The sequence below is a fragment of the Rhagoletis zephyria genome, unplaced genomic scaffold (assembly GCF_001687245.7).
Source record: "Rhagoletis zephyria isolate East Lansing unplaced genomic scaffold, Rhagoletis_zephyria_1.1 Rzeph_scaffold_00106, whole genome shotgun sequence".
Lineage (NCBI taxonomy): Eukaryota > Metazoa > Arthropoda > Insecta > Diptera > Tephritidae > Rhagoletis > Rhagoletis zephyria.
The window spans coordinates 148,125-168,251 of record NW_016157190.1 but is presented as its reverse complement, the minus strand read 5'-3'; the positions used below and the strand labels follow the sequence as shown (position 1 = coordinate 168,251).

The 20,127-nt window shown below is 33.5% G+C and overlaps 1 protein-coding gene across 1 annotated transcript; it reads right to left on the bottom strand.

Annotated features, from left to right (window-relative positions):
* Positions 1 to 1,735: 1,735 nt before the first annotated feature.
* LOC108377431 (dual specificity protein phosphatase 18-like) lies at positions 1,736 to 19,524 on the bottom strand. Its single transcript, XM_017633702.1, has 2 exons — positions 18,947 to 19,524; positions 1,736 to 2,420 (listed from the first exon to the last, which is right to left on the bottom strand). Exons 1-2 carry the CDS (start codon positions 19,201 to 19,203, stop codon positions 1,823 to 1,825), a joined length of 855 nt encoding a protein of 284 aa, XP_017489191.1. The 5' UTR covers positions 19,204 to 19,524; the 3' UTR covers positions 1,736 to 1,822.
* Positions 19,525 to 20,127: the final 603 nt, after the last annotated feature.

Genomic DNA, 20,127 nt, shown 5'->3' with positions numbered 1-20,127 from the left:
AAAATAGTTAAAAATATCGATTACAAACCCGATAATAAAAACCGATAAAAATATTGATTGTTATATCGATAAGTTCCGAAAATATCGATAGCAAAATTGACAACAATATCGATAAAAATTTCGATAAATAAATCGACAAACAATCGACAAATATCGATAACAAAACCAATAAAAATATCGATTATTTTATCGATAAGTCCTGAGAACCCCGAAAATCTCTAAAATCCCTTCCTTGCTTTCCTTTATCCTCACTTTCTAGCACTGTCATACAAAATACATGTTCATTTTCACTGACAATGCTGCCAAGCTGTCATGAAAACATGTTGCCAAAAGCACCACAGCATGATTCATGTATTATCAAAATCAAATTTCTGAAAAATATGGTAAAGCAAGTAAATCCCTTAACCGCGTACTCGATACCTATTTGAGTACTTGCATGAAGGATTCGAGTACAAAAAGTATTCAGTACTCGGAAAAAGTATCGAGTATTTACTCGTAGTTACTCGTACCGGAACAACACTATGCCTTTCCCTATCCAATCCATTTCTTGGATGGCGATGATGTCAGCTTTGGTCTTTACGAGGACAGCAACCAGCCGGGCACAGCCACCTTTCCCATTAAGGGTCCTTAAAACGGTAGTCCTTTAAACTTTTGCTGTGAGCAGTCATCAAAAGGGGAGTCTCATCAGAGGCTTTATTTTGCTTCTTCACTGGAGGGAGTTTTCACGTGGCGGGTCCCAAACCCAGCGCACAACCCAATACTGGGAGGGAGGTTGTTTATCAACCGAATACACGTTTATATAGCGAGCCGTTTGCTCCAATCCAGACGCCCGCTTGCAGCCGCACCTACTGCCGAACAAACGCTGCAAACTTCAGTTAGCCTTTAAGCCGAAAAAGTCGGAGTGGCTCAACCGAAGCTTCCTCTCTTTCTTCCGTGACACAAGGCTGAACTCGGATTGGTTACCGTATCTCGCACATGAGTTGCTCACGTTGTCCAGAGTGCGCTCCAATCCTTTTAGTAACCCCACGCGATCTTGTGTAGAATAGTTCTCTCGAAAACTCTGAACTCAACGCAAATACTAATACGAAATATAAGAGTGCGATCATGAAGAGGGATGAAATGATTAACTGTTTTAAATTCCAATCGCATTTTAGACCCTCCATCATCAGACTGAGTATGCAATTGTGTTCAAACTGATCAAAAAGCTATCATAAACCTGTCCTCGTATTGAGTAGTTTCCTCTAAATGGTGGTATTTTATTTAATGGTTGAAAATAGACTTACCTGTGTTTCGATAAGAAAAGGCGAGGAAGAAAATTTGTATACATGAATGTTTTTATATTTTTTAGATATTCTAAAATTTTTACAAAGCAATATTTATGCGAGTATCTTTACAATACTATATGTAGTCAATTCAGCAAATAAAAAGCTATTTTAACTACATTATATGTAGACATAAATAGAATAAGGACATGCGTGGGAACGATTGCCCATATAAATACGTTCAACTAGGAACTACTACATATAAAGAAACATTACAACTACTCAACTAACTAGTTACATTACGTTACATAACCAAGAACTATTTGAGCCTAAGGCACTTCAATACTTCATCATAAAATCGTATACTTTCGTAGCACGATCAATATACAGTCATACATATTTTTTCAAACCCCTAATCGCTTATATACATACGTAAATCTACCCTTTGGAATTTATTTANTTCAAACCCCTAATCGCTTATATACATACGTAAATCTACCCTTTGGAATTAATTTTTTTTTTTCAACGCCCACATTCATACTACTACACCCACATCTCACTCAATGTCGCTTCAGTGCCTTGCGCTGACGTTGATAGAACTCCTCCATTGCGCGATACTCTGGCTCATAAACGTCCGGTATCTCCTTATTCAACGATTCGTAGTAGACCATCTGGACCGAGCAAGTGCCTCTTAACTGCTCCTCATAGCGGCGCAGCTGTTGGAAAAATCCTGTGTTCGGCCGTATCTGTGGACGAATGGCCTTGACGTGGTGGTAAGCGGTACGAAGCGTCATACCGCCATACTTCATCAAATATGCCAAGCATAGCGTAGCCGATCGGCTTACACCCGCCACGCAGTGTACCAGCGATTTGCCGCCCAGCTGACGCACCTCCTCAATCATATCGGCTACCTCGTCAAAGTGCACTGAAAGGTCAGAGTCGGGCCGATCGTAGACATTGATGCGCAAGTAGAGTGGCTTGGTGACGCTGGAGAGCGGAGTGTCGGGCAACTCTGGTGCTACGTTAATGATGAAACGCACCTGCAGTTGATCGAGCACCATGGGCATTGCAACGCCTGCACCGCACAGATAAAGACTGGGCAGCAATTGTGATATGCCTGGAAACGGGGTGTGTGAGTGGTGGCAAGTGTGCAACGAACTGGAAGAAGAGAGGGAAAAGAGAAAAGTTAATCCAACGGATTGTCGTGGAAATGTTGTTGGCTACATACATATTAAAAAAATATTCTAAGACAAAAATCTGAACGATTTAACGATTTCATTAATACATTCACTGTGTGTCTTTTCCCATATAATACATATATACTCTTTTCAGAAAAATTCCTCCTCGTATCATTTGAATGAAATAATTTTTAATGGCTTGTAAACAAAATATCTCAGCGTATATTTTTGTTTGGGTTCATAGTGTCAAATAATTTGTTGACTGCAATTCAAATCGGCTTGGTGCCAAAGAGTTACAAATACAAAAAATATATATATATATCGTCCACGAATTCATAGATCAACATATGTGAATACATGTTTACTTACTAAAAGTGGTGTATAATGGACATAAATGTGTTCCTAGCAAAAACAACCTTTCGAAACTTGGTGAAAACACAACCGTTTATTAATAGAACCTGACAGTAAACAAGTTCATTTCTTAAATACATACGTACATGCATACATACGCACATATGTATATTTGTGTTTTGGGAAGAAGGGCTATAAGCCACTTGTTTAATATTCAGATTCCCCACGAGAAGAGGACTACCATTAAAACGGCTTTTGAAAGTGATATATTCGATGTTTTCGATGCTTTTCATTATTAACAAGGCCCTTAAGTATTCGTCAGCAATTTATCTGATACGCACTAGAGATGCCGTTTTTAAATCGATCAAATCGAAGATCGAATAATCGAGCCTTTCCGATCCCATTTTTGTCGATTTTTAATTTCCGGTTCGATCAGTAAATCGATTCAAAAAATTCGAGAATCGACAATCGATTTTTCGTCAATTGGTACATATCTACGGTTTACCTCAGAAAGTCTATAAAATTTAAAATAAATTTGAATTAGAGGCCTCTCTTTCTCATCCGACTAAAGAGATCTTCGAGGAAGCCTCTGTTGCTCGTTGTTGTTGTTGTTTTAGCGGCTATAACAACCCCGCCCAGATCGGCTAGTCTCTCGATCGTTGTCGTCAAGCTCAACTAACCGAATACCCAAGAAACGTGCAGCTTCTATAGGGTTCGTCCATAGGGGTGTGGCTACGTAGGCGCTGTCTTTCTAACTTGTGCTCATTAGTTTTCCACATAGGGCTTATATTATAATAATAACCACATATATATGTTTGTATATATGTAGAACTCGTGTTCATTTCGGGAAACGAAAAATTAATAAAAAAATATTTTCCTATGCGAATAATGATTCGAATAAATAGTGTCGCTGGCAAAAAAAAATCCAACAAAAACACCGAAACTAATCAGGCTATCGAAAAAATAAACAAAAAATACAAATAATTCATTGCGAAAAATCATGTGGTCAAAGAATGACGTTTAATGCGTGGGAAGAAACTACGGCGCCATTAAATGTTTACCACATAAGTATATGACGTAGAAATGGAAATCAAATACATATATATGTACATACAAAGCAACTAAACCAACGATAAATAAAACAGTTTACACAGCCAATACTAGTCTATATTTAAAGCTTCATTAAGACTATTTTCGAAGGTATGCAAAATATGTATGCATGCCGAAAGAAGCTTGTGTAAACAAATAAATAGTGCTTAGGAAAAATTATAAACAAAAATTTAAAATATCTTTTCGTAAACCCAAAACTACCAAATTCTGGAGCTTTAATTTACATTGTTTTCCTGCCACATAGTAATTATCATTTGCAAGCGTATAAAAATATACTTACTTGAGTGCCTACATGTGTACATTAGGATGCATGCACTGTCCATACAAAAGTCGGTACTATTTTTCCATTGGAAATATAAAATCTATTATCCTTTAGGATCTCTGCCAAAATATTTCGGAAAAAAGATTAAGATTTACGTGAGCTGGACCTATTTGCAAATACCTCAGAAAAATTTAATTTATAATTAAATTTAGTTTTTAAAAATATTTTGTCTAATCGGGATTTCGTTTCCAAAATGTGTTGCCTTTTGATTGCCCCCTTCTCTTTTCGCGTTCGATTCTATGTAAATTGAGGGCAAAGGGTGAGAAATTTCTGTGTTCGTTTCTTAAAATTCCACACTATTGTGAGGCAAAAAAGGCACATTCTCTGCCCTGTGAAGCTTTGTCAGGGGAGATGGTCGCCCTGAAAATCAGGTGGTTGCTTGAAACGACAATATGTATTATAAAATGCGTGAGCGGAACGAGGACAAGAAGGCAAAAACATGCCTTTTTATAGGGTTGAATGTAACATTTTGCACTGGGGAAAGGCAACATTTTTTGGAGATGATAGAGAAGTTTAAGAGAAGAAGGTCTGTATAATAATGGTAAAAAGTTTTGTCACCGGAATGAAAATAATTACATTTTTGAAGGTATTTTCAAATTGGTGGCAAACCGCAATTCTGTTGTGATGCACCCTAATATACATACACATATGCGTATATAAATTGAGTTGTTTACACCTTCGATTGCTTCTTTTTTTAGCAGAAAGAGAAATGTAACATTGGCTATTTATGCCTCTTTTGAAGAGGGAGGATTTTTGAATGAAAAGTGAATTATTCACAATTTTTCTCTGGTATTCCATCATTCCTTTTTATATTTTTGAGTTTACTTCGCTAGCTGACGTCACTGAGTTTATTTTGTTTATTTCTGTGTATAGAGAGACAATATGCTTTTCAGGTACTTATTTAGTTATGTATATTTGTACGCAGTTCCTTACACAAAAAAATACATTTTGAATAGATTTATGGCTCTGTTGTCGGATTTAATTTTTTATTTATTTTTCACAAAGTTATCTGTTTTTACCCAAACAGAACTAAAAATTAGGGGCACTTCATTCATTTATATTTTCGGGTGAGCGTAAATATATTTTTATTGGCGAGGATTTAATGGAGCACACGTTACTTAGATATACATACATACATATGTACATGTATGTAGTTCAGGAAGTATAGGCCCGTATAACCAGTTTTAACTGTAGTGGCTGAAGGTGAAACATTCCTTGCTTTAGGAAACATAAAGCGAGCGGCAGCTTTGAACACCTCATAAGTTTTAAGAAGGTTCCAATACAAAGTAACACCGCGTTTCCCACTAGCGGAATCTCACGAAACAGTTTCGTCATGATCCTTTAAGAGCTTTAAAGCACTAAAAATAGTGAAAGCCTACTGAGGCTTTGTCGATTTTCAATATCGGTCTTAAAAATGTAAGAATATCGCAAAGTTTTTATTTCAAAAGACAGACCGGGATTGAATCACTAAAATGTCTCTGCGGGCGTCTTAAATTTGAAATGTTGTACTTGGTAATTTCATTGATTTGCGGTGCATTTAAAGTGTGCCAGATGGTTTGGCAAGATTTCATTTTTTTTTTAAGCTATTGCTAATTAAACTTTTGACTCACTTTGACGAACTAGATGTGTAATGTAAGTTTTACTTCTCAAGTGTGGTCCAGGCGCACTTACTTTTTTTGTATATAAGCCTCAAATGTTTCCCTAAACCCTAAGCGTTCTGATAACCGGGATTTTTATAAGGACTTCCCCGGATAAAGTGCCTATATTTTGGTATAAGAGTTATAGAGAACTAGATTGCGATTAACCGCTTCGCTGACTGTATGAAGTTTCTGCGGGTTAATTAGGTGTAGAAAAATTACTTCAAGAAAACTTAGCAAACTATAATAGGAGTTTTTAACAAATATGTTTAGCCTTCTTCACACTTTTTCAAACGAAAAGCTTCTTAAACCTCTTTGTAACAGATACAATTTCTCTTGCTTACTCCCCTAAATTCAAGCCCAATTTGAGCTTTTAAACAGTAAACCAACCTTCTATTTGTAGTTTAGAAATAAAGCCTTTTCAAAACCAATGGGCATCAATTTACATTTTATAATAATTCATTCAAATTAATAAATAATTTTATAATAACATTCCAATACCTAATTTACTTAATTCAAATAAAATCAGATTTTTCAAACAGGCGGCAACTTTCCTACATATACCTTATAAATGAACCCTTTTCAAGTTCATTTCGATTGATACCCATATTGTAATAATTCATTTAAATCAACTGAACTTAATTTTTAAACAGGTAGCATCCTTTGTAAAACACCTCAATAATATTCTAAATGTGCAAACTAAAGTTTTTTAACCTCTTTTAAATTTGTCATAGATTGCAAATAATTAATTTAAATTCCACTTTTGAAACAGGTGGCAATGCTTTTCAAAATATTTACAAACTAAAACGTTTCAAAGCCTCTTTATTATGACTCTAATATTGTAATTAACATTTTGTGTTGAATTTTAACTTTTTAAACAGGTGGCACAGAATGAAGAAGGCATGGCGTGAACAATGAAGATATATGATGTGGCGGCTCTCGGAGTTTTTGAGAGAAAGCTTCTGCGAGCTTTACAGCGATTAAACTACAGCGGCTTGGCCATGTCGAGCGAATGGACAGAAATTCCCCAGCTCTGAAAGTATTCAACGCGGGTCGCGAAACTGGTAACAGATGAAAAGGAAGGCGTCCTCTGCGTTGGAAAGACTGGGTGGAGAAGAACTTGGCTTCTCTCAGCTTCAATAAAGAAGAAAAATTCTTATCATTTTCATAGTTCAGACCCTGCAATTAACCGTTTAGGAAGCACGAGTTAACTCTCGTTTGGAAGAGACATATGTACATATCATTCAATTTTACACTGAAAATAGCTAGCTAACAAGCGAGTAGAAGTGTATTCCTCAGGTTGAAAGTTTGCCGCCCGTTCAGCAGATATTTTATTTTCTTTTGACATTTGATAAAATTATGAAAACAAACCGCAAGTATTAAAGACGCAAATATTTTGGGTTCTTTTCAACTTACATAGTATAACCTTAAAGATTATGTGGTTTTTTTTTTATTTATAAGTAATCTTATAAATAAATTCCCGCATAGTGTCCGCATAGTGTCTTGGTTCGTTAGCCTCAAACCAGCAGAAAATTAAAAAAAGGCACTGGTGTTAAATTGCCAAAATGATAAACAGCATAATCAAGACGGCAATAAAAGAAACTGCAGTAATTTGTGAAATTTTTTGCTGCTTTAATTCAAATGGTCAAAAGCCCAAAAAATTATGAAGTCATGTGATGCTATAGAACCAACTGCTGCACCATGAAAACATTTATGTGCATATGCACAGATATAACCAATAATTTGTGTAAGAATGAATGTTTTTATGTGCTTACATTTTGTTTTTTTTTGGTAATAAAATACCAAATATTTATTTGCAAAGACAAACCAAAAAATTATTTTGTCATTGTTGATACGTTTGCTTTGCGCACAAATATTGAGCGCGAAATTCCTTTGGCTTTTGGCCAAATTTAATCATCATCAACACTTTCACTAGACGACAACGAATGATGACAGCAACAACAAAAGCAATAAAATCATGCATATATTTCAAATTTTCAGTTATAATTTTAATACATACATACATACCTACTAATTATACCTATGTAGATACACATCTGAAGTTTTATTCTATAATTAAATTTGTTTTATTCGTATTTTTCAAGATATTATCAACACACGTGAAAGTTTTAAGTAATTCGATCTTCAGGTGACGATATGTTTTGTTTATAAAATTACAATGGATACTCTACGATTAGCAGATTAAGAAAATAAATAGCTTCATTTTGGCTGTAAAGTCCTACAGAGTTCTTCCTCCTTTTGCTAGGGATATGTCCTTCAAAATAAAATATGTTATACCCTAAAAATTTTACGAATCATTTAAGTGGCCTATATCATATTTATTTAGTTTGCAAATAAATAAAATGAAATTTTTATAGCACTTAATGTGGTCAGTCACATGAATACGATTTATGTTTTTTATAAACACAAATACCCATGAAGATATATTGCATATATTTTTAAAATTGTGTTAAGGCCGTTAAGAGAAAATTTATCGGCGGAATGTGAAACAAGAGTAGCAAATATGTAGTTCAGTCGAGCACACGGGTTCATACATATTTACTTATAAATACAAACAAACGGCTCAGCAAAAGAAAGAGAACATTCCTGCTAAAGATTTTATACACGTTTTTCAATGTCGCTTTCTTCATCTTCACTACTCACTGGTCACAAAACTCGAATACTTTTGCATAGATTGGGAAAAATAAAACTCAAGGTTTAGGAAAAAGGCGTAATGTCCCTAGTAGAGCATACAAACAGGCTCTAAAACCCCGAACACCGAAAGTGATCGTTTTCCAACAAAAAAAATAAGTGTTCTGTTGTCGTATAGTTAAGTGAGTTGTGCAACTAGAAGCAAGTAAGAAAGTGCTATCTTCGGATATGCCGAAAACTTCATACCTTTCCTGAACATCAGAAAATTTAACTTTAACCCATTTTATGAGAACGGAGAAATATTTACACTCCGAGGTTTGCAATTGTCTGAGCGGCGACCGCTGTTAGATTTTATTTTACTTTTATAATTTAGATGCTGCCTAGGGATCGAACCCAGGTACTGGGGAGTGGTAGAAGGCACCTCTAACCACTCAGCCACTCCCACACCCTTTTTTTATATACTACATAGGTATTATGTATGTATGTCGTATAATTAAAGGCTATTATTGAATCCATCTTAGTCCAGTTTTTCCTGAAATCCACGAAAATTCTTTCAATGAATCCGTTTGTAAACGTGGAATGTAGTTTAAATAAATCTGTTCGTAGGAATTCGAATTCAGTGCTGGTATTTTCGTAGTTTTCATAACACTTAGATCATGAGGGAATAAGGAATGGAACCTATTTTCTTAAGGCTACGAATTCTCTTGAAAATATGAAGGTATGTATGTCAGGAAGGAAATAGCGCATGTTTTATAGCAGTATCAACTGTGCATTAACACTAGAGTGTTCACTGGGGTGGTCAAAAATGCATGTGAAAAAGTTAAGTCGCAATTTTTATACTCTCACCCCCTAGGATTGTTCTATATCGAAAAAAATATACTCCTATTTTTTATTTTAAAACAAAAAATATTTAGAGGTCACTCAAAGTGCTCAAAGTTTTCCATGTGCTTTATATGGGGGAAAAAGCACTTTTTATTAGAAATTGTATAGAATTCTTGAAATCAATATTTTTCGATCAAAAAACTCTGCTTTTCTTCAGAAAAATCCCCAATAATAAAACCAATTATTTCTTTAACCATTTTTTATAGGAACTCTATTTTATAGGTTTGCCAAAACCCCCATAAAATGCCAGAAAATGCAATGTTGGGATAAATAAATAGCCTTTAGTATTAAAAAATGGTTGAATAAAAAATTTGATATTGTTATTGGGAGTCTCCTGAAGAGAGCCAGCGTCTTCCGATCGGAAAATATTGATTCTCAGGAATTCCAAAACATTTCTACGAAAAGTTGTTTTTCCCCATATAAAATACATGGAAAACTTTGAGCGCTTTGAGTGACCTCTAATTTTTTTTGAATTCAAAAAAAAGGGTATATTTTTTCAATACAGAATAATCCTAGGGGGTGAGGGCATAAAGATCCCGACTTTACTTTTTTCGCGCTATTAAAATCTGGCACAAAGGGATAAAAAATCGTGTTATTTTTTTAATGATGCCTTTGTTAAGTTAACGGGTTTTTTTCTAAAACGTTGAGTCCGCTGACGTAGAAATTCTTCTAGAGTCTTTAGATGTATATATTTCTCTATCAAAAAGAAAATTTCAAATCACTCACGTTTTTTTAGCGGCTAAGACTCGATATACTCAAGGCCCTACTCAGTTCAAGAATTATATATTTTTGCGAGGAAAGAATGAGATTTTTCCGCTAAGAATGCATCAAAAATGAAAATCATGAAATTCTTTAAACTTAATGCAACCTATTTCGCGAGTATATTTATATTATTTTCACGTTAATTACATAGAGTTGCACAACCCGCCTAGGCAATTGTCAGTCATTGTTTAAATTTTTCACACCTGAAAGCTATTTACGAGTACTTTCTATGCATACAACAAGATAATTAGGCAAGCGAATGAGTATTAGAATTTTTGAGAATGACTAAAAATCTTTATTAAAAATACAATTTCACTGCCGCTTGGTTTTCGTTGACAAGGTCAAACTTGCAAAAGGGGAAAATTGCTTAATAGCAAGTGGACGTAAAATTGCGAAACAAAAATCAGCACTTAGCGGCCTTTTGGTTTTGACATTGCTAATTTAGCTGATTTATGTACAATTGTTTGCATTGAGTTTTCTCTGTCATAGTCAAGGTTTTTGCCGGCGGCGCCTTTTTCGCTAGCCTATAAGTAGCATTTTTGGTGTTCAAAAAAATTCAATACAAAGTTTTTTTTTATTGAAATGCTTAGTAAAAACTAATATCAATAGTTCTGTACAATAAACACTTCACAGAGATACTTAAATTTGAACTGAAAAATTGTTAAGCTCTTCTGGCGTCAATTATGCGGCGGCATCCGGTGCGTATGAGTGATTACTACACGAGACCTCTGTCGCTTTGGAGGACTCTTAAAACTTTGCACATGTTGTTTGGTGGACTGTAGTCGTTTTCTTAAGTAAGCATGTGCTTATGATTTTAATGCACTAACGGACAAATATTTAAACACACATACGCGTCGATGGATGCACAATGAGTGCGGTTGCTTTCATTAATTAAAGAGTTATAAGTTTTCAGGTACAACGTTTAGACTACATAAATATTTTTTTACATTGCGCTTAAGTAATTGGCATATTTCCATGCTTTGTTATGCTGTTAGGGGTTTAAAGCCATGCCAATTGCCATTACGATCCAAATGAAAAATTTTTTAACCAAATGGAAATGCGTATTTTTAGAAAATATTTTAGCTAGAAAAAACAGTACAAATATTTGTGCCCATTTCCTTCACATTTCCGCTGGTAATAGCACATAAATATTTTTTTATTTTTATAACTAAATACTGGCACACTTTCGGTCTTCACTATCAGTTCATAATTGATGTTGTCATAAATGTCGCTGGTGATTTTTCACCTTAGCTATGTGCAAACAGGCATACACATACATACATACAGGTATATGTATGTGCATTTATGAGCCGTAAAGCATACAGCTGCAGCAATAACGCCATAAGCCGTAAAAGATTCGCATTTTTTGAGGAATGAAAATAAGCAAAAAAATGAGCACACATTTGATGCATTTCACAAAATTGGTGCACATAAACATGCAACGTGCCAGTGCAACAAATATGTATATACTTGGCAAAAGTTGTATGGAAAGCTTTAGAGTAGTGAGCAGTGACTGATTTGGTGCAAAATGGTAACAAATGTGAAGCAGCGTCTGCTTAGATTTTGATGTGAAACAGGTTGCCTATGAAAATTTAGAAGGGAAGATGAATGATGCACTAATGTTTTCTTTTAAAAGTACCCTACCAGAAGAGTTTATCATATACTTTAAACGAAATACGAAACGAAAATTTGCGATTTAAACGCTTTAAACCGAGACTTCTCATATTTTCAGTTTTTCGCAGAAAGCTAATTCTTTAAAATTTCGCCGAATTTCGCTCTAAATTTGTGCAGTCAATAATTTGTCGTGTAAACGATGCTTCCCTAACATACTTCACCTCAAGCTCTGAATGCCACAATTGCATTTGCAATTCGTATCATTCACAAGCTCAATTTTTCTTCGTTCGTGTTTATATACATTATGGTGCATTATATATACATATATCGATAAAAGGTGAACAAATCGTGCTCTATTCAAAACTCATTTCCTAATTCCCATTTTGATTGCCTAAATATTTTAAATGATTATTTAAATAAAAAAAAAAATGAACAGGTATGTAATTACACATCTTGACTGTTCGGGAAAAAATTTAAATAATCAACGACAGTTTTTATAAATGGGAATTTTTTAATAAAAAAAAGTCCTGCGACAAAATGATCAACGGGAATTTTCTGGTGCACACTGTTGGCTATACTAAAAATTCCATGGGCTGCATATCGAAAAATTTTCTAAAAATTCAGTGTAATAAGCTCGAAATTTAAACGAATTTTTCTAGATATTATTTATCAAGGGTTCATTATTTTTATGGGTTTAGTTAAATCGCAAACAATATTCGTATACAAACAAACAAAAATAGCAAAGCAATTGACTTGAAACACATTGTGAATACAAAAAAAAAAAATGACCAAGGGGCTTTTTGAGTCGCTTTTATGTCTACAACAACTCCAGTTGAAGTTTCGTTATTGGCTTTAGTTTCACCACTTTCGCTTTTGGTTGAAGGTACCTGAGAAGATGATATTAATGGATCTCAAATATCATGTAATATTATAAAATAATTTTCATTGAAATAACTAAAAAAGTTATTGGTAGATATTTTTCAGATTTGGTAAATTCTTTTCAAGTAGAAGAAAAGAAAAAGCTTAGCCGCATTGAAAACAGAGCCATATTATAAATCGAGATTTAACTAAATCGAGTTTTATACGGTTTTAAAACTCGGTCAACAAACTGGGCGTATGTTTCGTAAAAAAAACTTGCAAACTTGATTTCCCAAAATTTTAATTTTTACACACTTATATTTCAGACATAAGGGAACCATATGTTGTATAAAGCCGGGAGATGGATGTTTTAAAGTCTTAAGCAGTTACAGCCACTTCTGTACAGACTATGCTAGTTAGGGAACAGAACACGTTTTTTTTTTCATTTGCTAATGAAAGGAATGTCGTTAACAATGGAGCGAGTGGGCGACTTAACCTCGGAAGTTCTGTGAATATTATGCTTCAGTAAAAATAAAATTTTAAATTTAGTTTTTGTGTTGCCCGAACTGCAGAATTTGAAATTCCGTGAAAAACCGGAATCGATCTGCGTACTTAGCTGATAAATGAGCCTACGTACATATGTAAGAATTTAATTGCAGAATAATGCAATTGCTATTATTGCTTTGGACTTCCTTCCTACATCCACACTCATACTCGTCAAAGTGTCATATCACAGCTTAGATATTTATGCATTCATAATTGCCATAATTAAAGTCACACGCTCGGTTGCAAGCTTCATGCCAACCAATCTGACTTGTTTCATTGCGTCACCTGTATATACATATGTAGGTATATACATATGTGCATACATACACATTGTGCCTGACAATTTAAGTTCAGTTTTAATTGCTTGCTTATAGCAATTTATTTTTCATTTTCTTTGAACTATTTTTTTAATGAAATTGGCTTGCTAGCTAAGAGCTTTTATCGATGCACATAAATGATAATTCTTAATTATTGTCGCGTGTTTTTCAACTGTAAGAGTACATAAACAAATGATTGTACATAACACCATACATTTTACATTAGACTGGTTCAAAAAAAATCTCGACTGTTTTTTTTTCAAAACCCTTGTGAAATATTTTCGCCATAGTAACAAAAAGACACCTGTGAAAAGCGCAGCCCTTAGTATTAAGATTTAGAGGTCGCTCATCGCGAGTTTCTTTTTTTAATATTAATAACAAAGGTGTTACTTTATTTCCATTTTGAAATTTCATAACTCGTTTTTGAGTCAACGTGTCGGAATGAGCGAAATTTATTATAAAAATACTTCAAGCCTTGCACTTACATTAGAATTAAATGTGCCATGAAATTGCTTACCTAAAAAATCAGCATAGTCTAATCAAAATTTCAGACTTTTATTCAGAATTTTTGGAAAATTGTTGGGTATACACCTCCAAAAATATACTTACTATACTTTAAAACGAATTATGAAATTTCAAAATTTTAAATAATTATGTGTTATTTATATGGAAAATAGGAATTCGCGATGAACGAGATATAAATTTTAATATCCAGGGCTGCGCTTTTGAGATACATCTTTTTTCACTGTCACGAATTTATTAAATATATTTCAAGGAAGACTAAAAAAATGATTTTTTTGAACTCGTCTAATGTACTATATAGCTAAGCTAAAACGGTTGTAACGGTCTTATAGCAGTTCATTTGGCTTGCGTGACCGCAGTCATAAAACGTTTAATGTTATTTTGTTGTTGTTTATTTAGCTGTCGCGCCACAACGAATGACGCCATTTAGCCTTGACAACGAATTTACTGGAGCGTCGCGAAAACAAAGTTCATTGAGGTAGTCGCGCTTATTCTCACACCTACAAGCCGGCTAATTTTAATAGCCAAATCAAGTGGGCATAAATGCAAGTGTGTTGAAATATACGTTCAAGTACATACATGATATATACAAATTCACAACAGGGTGACCCAAAACTAGTTGCCATTAAAACAACTTACAACTTTGACGGTTACCATTAAGTTAGCCTTTCCTTCAATCCAAAAAAACCAGTAGATTTCCTTTCTAAGGCTTTAACATAATTGCAAAAATCTGTTATGTAGTTTGGTTCTTTAAAAATGCAGCTGTAGGTGAGAGCCAGATATTGCAAACACGAGGGGTTTTTTGAAAGTCAAGAACAGGCTCGAACAGGCTTTGCATCACTACTACACCCGTATATATATGTATTAGACTGCATCACTCCCCATACAAAAAAAAAATTGGTACTATTTTTCCATTGTAATTATAAAATCTATTATATTTTAAGACGTCCACCAAAATATTTTGAAAATATATTAAGATTTAAGCTAGCTGGACCGATTTGAAAATACATCCAAAAATGGATTTTTTTATAAATAAGTATAGTTTCTTAAAGATGTTTTTTGAAAAAATACCCTCAAATGACAAAACGGTTTACGCTTAAAAAATTTACATAAAAATATTTAAAAAAAATATAAAAAATTTCGAACGGAAACGTAATAAGGAGATTTTTGATGCTGTTTTTAAAATTTTTTCAAAGATTGATATAAGAAAAACTTGAATAACTGAACCTAACCTCTTCCGATTTAGACTTGGGAGGTATCACTGGAAAGGTATTTTCTCACCCTTTTTATTTATTTGCTATTCAGCTCATCCAAAGGATGAAAGAGAAAGGTCGGATGAACATCATTCAAAGTTGAATTAAGATGTGTTGGTATTTGAAAATAAAACATTGGGTCACGAATGACTTTTTTTGCGAGATCCCATAAGTCTAAATCAAGTTATAGTCATATAGTCATAGTTTTGGCCCAGTTGTTTAAGTTTCAATCTTTGAAAAAGGTAAAAAAAACAGCATCAGAAATCTCATTATTACGAATCCGTTCAAAAGATTTTTTAATATTTTTATGCAGATTTTTTAAGCCTAACCTGTTTTGTCACCTGAGGGGACCTTTTTCAAAGAGTTCTTTAAGAAACTATTTTTATTCATAAAAAACTCTATTTTCCGAGGTATTTTCAAATCGGTTCAGCTCGCTTAAATCTTAATACTTTTCCGAAATATTTTGTTGGCCGTCTAAAAATATAATAAGTTTTGTAATACCGGCAAAAAACGCGACTTTTTTTTGTGGCAGTCTAATATGTATATATATATACGTAAATAGATATCTATGCACGGAAAAGATTATTATCACTTTAAATTTCTATTCCTAACATAAAATCGGTTTCAAAATATTTTTGGATATCCCTTGTATGCAGGCGCCACTAAGCTGTCAGCTTGCTTGCTGACATTTAAACCAAATATGTAGTTAGAATAAAGTCGATTAGACCAGCATTGCTAGTTGGTTTTTTATACCCAAAATGTCTGTTCTTTCTAACAGCTTAACAGAATCGGCATATACTATATATTTTATGAATGCGTGCGCTGGTTATATAAATTTCATTTTCACCCTATCTTAGATTTCTTCACTTTGTTCCCCTGCCATACATGTAATTAGTGACGGAATTTTATACAATTTTTTGAGTGAAATTGGACCGTTATGTTAATTCTTTACGATATTTTCATTGCGATGTATACTGATACTGTATACATATGTATATTTAATTAGGTATAATTGATTCGGTTATTGCAGCAACTCGCCAGGCGAGAAAAAACACAAAAACGAGTTAAGAGCGAAATGTTCTTGCTTGGAAGTAAGCGCACCTATTAGTGCATAAACTCTCCAGGAGCCATTACCGTACGGCTGTTAAATTGACCTTTTCAGGAGTTTTATATGATTTTTAGAGTTTTTGGGTTATGTTCTTCATAAAAATTTAAAATTTAAAATGAATAGACATTCCTGTTTTAATTCTACGAAAATTGTATTTGCTAATAAAACCAATAACAATGAATAATTAAGTCGTTTACCTCAGCAATCCATTAGGTGAACAATTAAAAAAAAAACCCGTTTAGTTTGTACAACAAAAAACTATCTGTTTTCATAAAAGTACTCGAAAGTATAATTATTTTCAATAAAAAATGTCTTCAAAAGGAATTGCTTTCCTAAGAGGAAAATTTTTTTGTTTAGTTTTCTTTAAATGGCACTTTTGGCACTTGACGGGTTTCCGAAAAAATCGATTAACTTGTCTTGTGCAGTTCTCCTGAGCTTTGTGTCTACTTGGCAATGGGTGACTGCTTAGAAAAAAAAAATTTTTTTCCACATGTTGCTCGGTGCACTAACCAAGCCTGGGTCGTACGCAGTGTAGATATGCAGCTATAAGAATGTATTTTAAAGAGGTATTTTAAAAGGGTTTCCACCAGTTTTAAAAAGTTAAATTCAAATTATTTAATAAGTTAAATGAATTATTAAAGGTGTGTAGGAATCGAAAAAATTTTGGAAGGACCTTAATTCCGAACTATATTTAGGAGGGTTGCCACGTAGTTTGAGTTCAACTTAATTCATCAGCTAATAGAAATATGTATGTCAAAATCTGCGCAAGATACTTTTTAAAAGGGTTGCCACCTGTTTGAAAGCTTAATTTTAGTTCTTTTATCTACACGCGTGTATTTAAATATGAGCGAAGAAAGGAGTTTTATGAACACACTAGTTTGAAAATATTTTTCATTCGGGTTGCCAACTATTCGAAAAGTCATATCTATCTATCCATGTATGTAACTTGTAGTCAGCTGATTAAGGAATATTTTGATGAGTTTTGGCTGGTTTTCTTCATTTTATTTAAAATTTGTTAACTTCGAATTCTTTTATATGGAAGAAAATGCATAGCACAGTCAGGAAAAAAAATATTAAAAGTCCATGAGATTTTATTTTTGCGTCTTGAAGAGGATTGTCACCGGTTTAAAATGCTAAAATAAATGTTGGCGTTTTAGCGGTGTCACACACACCACACACAATTTTTTTTCTAGTTTCGATGTTCCACGACATATGTACATACAAATATATATACATATCGCTCATTTTCTGGAAGAACTTCAAGATTCAAAAAAAAGCTTTTCCGTGTTGTATAACAAAAATATGGTGACGATATATGGCAACTCTGGCTACAAGAAGAGAGTTTGCCTTTCTTGCAATTTTACTTTTTTCTCTTTAGTTAGCAGTTATAACGAGAAATCAATCACTCCTTGAACTGTACTTAGCTTTAGTGACAGCTCTATCCTATATAGATGATTCCGAGTATCTTTAGTATTGAATGTTTTTAATTATTGTTTGGCTTAATTCAAGTTGAAAACTGAATTCAAAGTTTTTTTGTGTTAAGCCATTCTTCTATTAAACGAGCAATATATGTACCTACCGTGCGTACATATGTATGTAGATGTAGTATTTTTATCAAGTGATAAGCAAGATAAGATGTGATAACATAAATAAAGAAATCTATAAAATAGTTGAAGTTTAATTTTTATTATTTCTAAACAAGTGTATAATCGTGCAACTAGGTGCTCCGAATAATTGCACTAGTTTTCTGTATTCAGTTTTATAATAAAAAAAAAAAAATGAATATATACTTAATTAATTGCTGATACTTACATATATGTATTTTCACACAAATACTTAAAATCTGATATGCGGCGAGTGTCAGTGAAAATCGTACAGCGATTTTTTTCCATTTTTATTTAATTATTTTGTTTTACTTACATTTTATTAATTTTTAATAAAAATATAGTTCACACTACAACAAAATCCATAAAACTCAAAGTTTCCCCACTTTGCAAAAATTACAAAAAAAGCATAAAATTTTCAGCAAAATTTAACACTTTTTACTCAAAACTTTTAGAATTGTTTGGGTATGCAATTTTATAGCACATTGAATTTTAGTATAATAAAGTGCAAGTTTCAAGTAGTTAAGAATTTCCGTCGATTTTGGAAATTTTTTTTTTGTCGATGGTGTTGCGCATTTTCTTTCATATATTTATGTAGGTAACGCATGAACAAAATCTGATTTATGTGGAAGAAAATGAGCAACACCGTCGACAAAAAAAAATCTCAAAAAATCAACGGTATTTTTTAGCGACATCAAGCTTGCACTTTATTATATTATTACAGTTTTGAAGGAAAATGTAGGATATTTTTTTTAATAGTTACGAAGTTAGAAAATTTCAGTTTTATGGATTTTGTCTTAGCGGGAACTATATGCTTTTATTAAAAATCAAATAAAACAATTTATTAAAAAAAAATTAAAAAAAAAAATTTCTCTACCATTTTCACTGATTCTCAACGTTATGAAATTTATTTGTATGTGTGTGTAAATACATACGTACTAACAACTAATTTTATATGCAATATTTACCTTTCCGCAGCAGCGCTATTCAAATTTCTGCTGTCGTTACTCTTGTTGTTGTTGTCATCATGTTTAACATTGCTTTTATTTTTTTTGTCGCTCTGCAATTCCTTAACGTGTTCTTTGTTGGCATGATCGTTTATATTTACATCTTCAATGCTTACTGTCTTTAATAAGCTTTGGATTTCATCGACGATTTTTAACATGCCACTCACTGTGTCCGACAAGGTTGTAGGCAACTTCTGCTCAGGCAGCAACACTTGCATTTTTATTTATTTTATATGAAACTTTATCACTTCAAAATTAATTATATCCTTAGGTTTCAGTCTAATTTTCCTTGTTGTTTATAGGCTTGTATGTATTGAAAGGTAAGTTTTTCGTTTTGAAATATGAAATAGTGTTTTTATTGAACTTAAAACCTTGCAGCACTATCTTTGAAAATTATATATAATTATATATACTATTTCTACGTCAGCATAGATAAGTAAGTCGTAGTTTGTAATGTAAATAAAAGATTGATTTCATCAAAAAACTTTCACTTCTTTCGCAGTTGATGCCTGGCTATGGACTGAATGAACTACTCCACACTGCCGACCAGAAATCAACTTTTTACCTCAAACAATCGCATTCATTCTACCGCCAAACAACAATGCTTTGCCCGTGGTTGAGGTGAATTCTTGGCGCTTTGTTGTATCGGTAACAGTCGTGGGCACAGCGACGAATCACCACAGTCGTCACATAACGAATTCCACCGATGACGATTTTCCGATTTCTCTCCCCAAACATTGGCGCTATGCGGTGGCAGTGAATCAGCCGCATTGGTATTTAAAGGTGGGAAAATTGCGTCGTTTTATTTTCGGTCAATATCTTTGGTGTGTGTGTGTGTGTGTCATCGAATACACAAAACTCACCACTTGTCTGGCCGGCCAGCCAGCAACCACCCACTCCACGCTACTTCACTATACGAGTGTCGGAAATTCTTTCCCATGTACAACATTTCGTGTAAAGTTTTTTTCGTTATTGTTGTTTTTCGTTTTTCTCTTGTTGTAATAATTTTTAACATATAAACGCGCCTTTGTTGGATCGTTCAAATTTTCACACATTTGATGTTTTTGCCAGCATTCTGAGTGCTATTTCAGGTGTGTTTTTCTTCTCGACTTGCTGATTTCAGATTTAAGTGCCAAAAATAT